General features: G+C 36.7%; 1 protein-coding gene across 1 annotated transcript; it reads left to right on the top strand.

The window, feature by feature from the left end:
• The first annotated feature begins 558 nt into the window (after nucleotides 1-558).
• On the top strand, nucleotides 559-3,127 carry LOC129571655 (uncharacterized). The gene is made up of 6 exons (XM_055451470.1): nucleotides 559-684; nucleotides 781-796; nucleotides 902-991; nucleotides 1,478-2,112; nucleotides 2,184-2,256; nucleotides 2,400-3,127. Exons 1-6 carry the CDS (start codon nucleotides 634-636, stop codon nucleotides 3,059-3,061), a joined length of 1,527 nt encoding a protein of 508 aa, XP_055307445.1. The 5' UTR covers nucleotides 559-633; the 3' UTR covers nucleotides 3,062-3,127.
• The last annotated feature ends 810 nt before the right edge of the window (nucleotides 3,128-3,937 follow it).

The raw sequence follows: 3,937 nt of genomic DNA, 5'->3' as shown, positions 1-3,937 counted from the left end.
ATGAGTAAGTGTTGGAACAATTAGCAACAGCCGAAAATAACCAAATTACGAACCAGTTACATCTGAAATTAAAATGTTTTCGAACGTATTCCATTTTTTCTATCAATTTCTACAAATTGCATCAGCTACACGTATCCATCAAAGGAATTTTATTATTGAGCTTCATTTAGTGTCTGAATATGATTACACTATGCAACAACAAGAAACAACCACAGAGAAGGGAACTTATTTACAACGTTTTTTGGGTCCACTTAATCCAAATCTGGCGTTAGTTTGTCAAGGCACGTCTAGTTTTTAAGATACGTTCATTGCGGTTTTCGTATCAGATTTGGATTAAGTGGACCAAAAACCTTGGAAATGAGTCTACTCTTTTTGGGAGAATTTCGTTTTCGAATTTTGCTGCATAGTGTTAGTAGACCTCAATTCATGAATTCCATAACTGAAAAATACCACAATTCATCAATTATTGATTGCATGGCACGTGTCAGCTATTAGTAGATGAATGGTATAAAAGAGGCTGCACCGCACGGGGAATACCAAACGAATTCAAAGGATCTTCTGAAGAAGTACAAGACGGTTCTCTACTATCTACTTGTGCAACAGGTTAAAACTCTGTTTGGTTCGCAAATTAAAATGAATCTACTACACGGTTTGTTTTCGGTGCTATTTATCGTTGAATTTTCGGTAAGTTCTTTCTATTCCTTTATCATTTTCACTTTTATCCAATAAAATACGATATTTCTGTAGAAATGAAAATTAACACGAAATTTCTTTTTCTAGGAACTTCAAGGAAAACGTAAGACATTTATGGTTTTCGAAATAGCTTTTTATGATTCCAAAAGATTTTTTCAGACTTTTATAATATTCAATTCGAAATTTCAACTTCTTTTCCAATGTACAGATGGCTTTTTCTCGCAAGCTCTTCTTAAGGGCGAAGTGATTGAAAACATGTCACAGGCAAAGTTTGTAGCTGGAATCCATACCCCCGCAAGTAAGTCTGCTTTAGAATCATTTTAATTTTTATGTGTGTGAATTTTTGTCCGAAAAATTCAAATATTCTATCAATTTTGCTAGGGGCTGACCACGCTTCAGAAAATTGAAAAAAATGCTAGATTTTATAGTTTTTTTCAAACAATATATTATTTACCACTGTGACATTTTTCGAACTTTCTCCAGAAACGTTTCACTGTAAATGATAACTTTCAATTGTGCGTTGTCGGTTTACTGTCAGAAAATTCATCACATTGTGGTGGTCAAAAGTATCGTTCATAGTGGATCATAGATTTAGTCAAATATTTGAGTCAACATACAACGGTAGGATGATATTAAAACTGAATGATAGAAACGAATTTTGTAGATGAAGAATTCGCGGTTTCCCCCTAGCAATTTTGTGTGTGTGTTCATTTTTTCTTCAAATATTATTGCTTTTACTGATAATGAAACGATTTTATTAAAAAATATTTGCATGAATACAAAGACCATCCAAATGATATCAATAAAAAAATTACGCGTAGGTGTACCGCGTTTATTCTGTCGAAAACGGAAATTATCACGAATGCCCATTGTGTGTATGACGCCCCATATGTTTATGTGGTAGCTGATACGAAAGTTGTATCAGATGTAAACCAGAAATTTAAAATCAAAGTCGAAAAAGAGAACATTGCATGGCACCCTCATTATAGTCATTTGATTTTTGGGGCATTTGATATTGCCAAAATTACACTGAAAACGCCGTTAGAATTCAGCGATACCGTTGGTAGTATCGAACTCGTGGATAAGGATTACAAATTGAATAACCAATCAGAAGTGGTCACTGTCTATGGATATGGCGTGATGAACAACACCGGACCATTGATATTGAGGCGTTGCGATGCAAACTTTATGTCTGATGTCGAACGAGCCAACACATTTAAGACAAGTCAGACTTTGTACTTTACAACTGGTGAAGCTACGAATGATGGCGAAATTATTACACCTGGCGATTCGGGTGGACCAGTCGTTTCAAAAACAAATGGCAAAATCGTGGGCATAACTACGGGTTATGGCACAACAGGTGGCCGCGGAATGTTCCTTCCAATTACTCTATTCCTTGATTTTATTCATGACCCAAAGGTATCTAATCACAATGCCCTAATTTTTATTCTCAACAACGCGGACAAAATCATTTTTTGCATTAATTTCAGAGCGTGAAACCAATTCCACCTCCGCTTACACCTAACGAAGCTAAATTTATAGCCGATATAACGGTACCGGGAAGTAAGTGTGCATTCGAAATTTGAACTAAATCAAACCGTTTTTAACGTCACTTTTTTTAATTTTAAACATAGGAGAGGCAGAAGTGGAGATTTTTCATGATTCATAAACATAAATATTCATTCGGAGATGTTTTTCTATTACAGAATTTCTTACTGCTTACAAAGAAGATTTTGCCGATGCTGGCGAAAACGCTCAACTAAAATTTAATGCAATCATTTTGTCGAAAACGGAGATTTTGACATGTGCGCATAGTGTGCTCGGCGCCCCATATGTCTACGTAACCGTTAATAAACTATCAAGAAATGCGACAGAACTTAAAGTCACTGAAGACCAGATAGAAATTCATGAGAAATACGCATTGTCGAGGTTTGCATTTAACGTTGCCAAGATTACACTTGAAGAACCGTTGAAGTTCAACGATAACGTCGGCAGCATCGATTTGGTGGACAAAGATTACAAAATGAATGACCCGTCCGAAATGGTCACTGTCTATGGTGATATGATATTGGATGGAACAATGAGAACGAGGCGTTATGATACAAAGTATTTGGATGGCGCCAAATGCAAACCGATATTGGGCGCTGCATTTGATGCAAATTATTTGATGTGTTACACTTTAAATGGAAGCATGGGAACTCCCTCTACGTTTGGAGGTCCAATGATTTCGAAAAAGAATAACAAACTCGTGGGCATGACCATATTTCATTCGAGTGATGAGCCAGTTGTTTTTCAACCGATTGCACCGTTGCTTGATTGGATCCGGAAGCCAAATGTAAGACGTAATCAAAGAAGAAGAATGGCTTGAAAAAAGGGGTTTCAGGTGCCTGGAAAAGCTGAATACCGTATCTTTTTTGCCCTGTCATTTGATGTTCAACATAAGAACCGAATAAATTTGAAAATTTGAGAAAAATGCATTTTATTTTTCATTAGCCCATGCACAGTTATATGATTATCTGAAATAATTGCGATGAAAAATCATTTGAAGAGTGAATTGAATCGACTCCAAAAGCAAATTAACATCACAGTCAAATCGGAATGCAATAAATTTTGGGACAACAAATTGAAGAGTATCACCAAAGGCAGCAAAAAGTTATGGAATTTGCAACCTGTGCTTCTCTCCCATAAGAACCAATGTATTTGACGTGACAGTGAATAGCGGTAGCGCCTAAATAGGATCTGCGGCAACTTAAGGAACTATCAATACTTCTTGTTGTTGCGAAATTCATGACAACAACAACAAGTATTGATAGTTCTTAAAAATTCCGCAAATTGCGAATAGGCGCCACCGCTATCTTGCGCCGGTCAAAAGCACAGTTTGGGAATTTGTCGAAACAGTACCGCGGCAAATTCGATTCCACCATCAACAAAATCAAAGTCAATGCATCTCAGACATTTGATGACACCGACAAAGCAAATTGCCTATCGAAAATTTTCGAAGAGTCACACAAAATCACAGCAGATTTCACCCATGAAAATGATACCGTTGTGACTAACACAGTGAGAACGTTCAATTGTTTCTCGTGGTTGCACTGCCAATCACCTAATATCAATGTCGATGAAGTCACCAATTTCATCAAATCACTCAAACCGTTCAAATCAGGGCCGGCTGATGAGACACGATCCAGAATATTCTGCTGAAGAATCTACCGCAAACAGCTATTGTCTGGCTAACAAATGTACT

Source organism: Sitodiplosis mosellana, unplaced genomic scaffold (genome assembly GCF_009176505.1).
Source record: "Sitodiplosis mosellana isolate CC-2019 unplaced genomic scaffold, AAFC_SMos_1.0 Smas_scaffold_3046, whole genome shotgun sequence".
In the NCBI taxonomy this organism is placed as follows: domain Eukaryota; kingdom Metazoa; phylum Arthropoda; class Insecta; order Diptera; family Cecidomyiidae; genus Sitodiplosis; species Sitodiplosis mosellana.
Note: the sequence above shows the minus strand (reverse complement) of the source record. Positions and strands in the feature narration are given on the sequence as shown.

What these genes read in the sequence shown, in the direction of transcription:
- LOC129571655 (XM_055451470.1), top strand. Translation starts at nt 634, where the DNA reads ATGAATCTACTACACGGTTTGTTTTCGGTGCTATTTATCGTTGAATTT. An exon ending in TGGAATCCATACCCCCGCAA is followed by an intron (nt 992 to 1,477) that starts GTAAGTCTGCTT and finishes ATGAATACAAAG; the next exon opens with ACCATCCAAATGATATCAAT. An exon ending in CGATATAACGGTACCGGGAA is followed by an intron (nt 2,257 to 2,399) that starts GTAAGTGTGCAT and finishes TTTCTATTACAG; the next exon opens with AATTTCTTACTGCTTACAAA.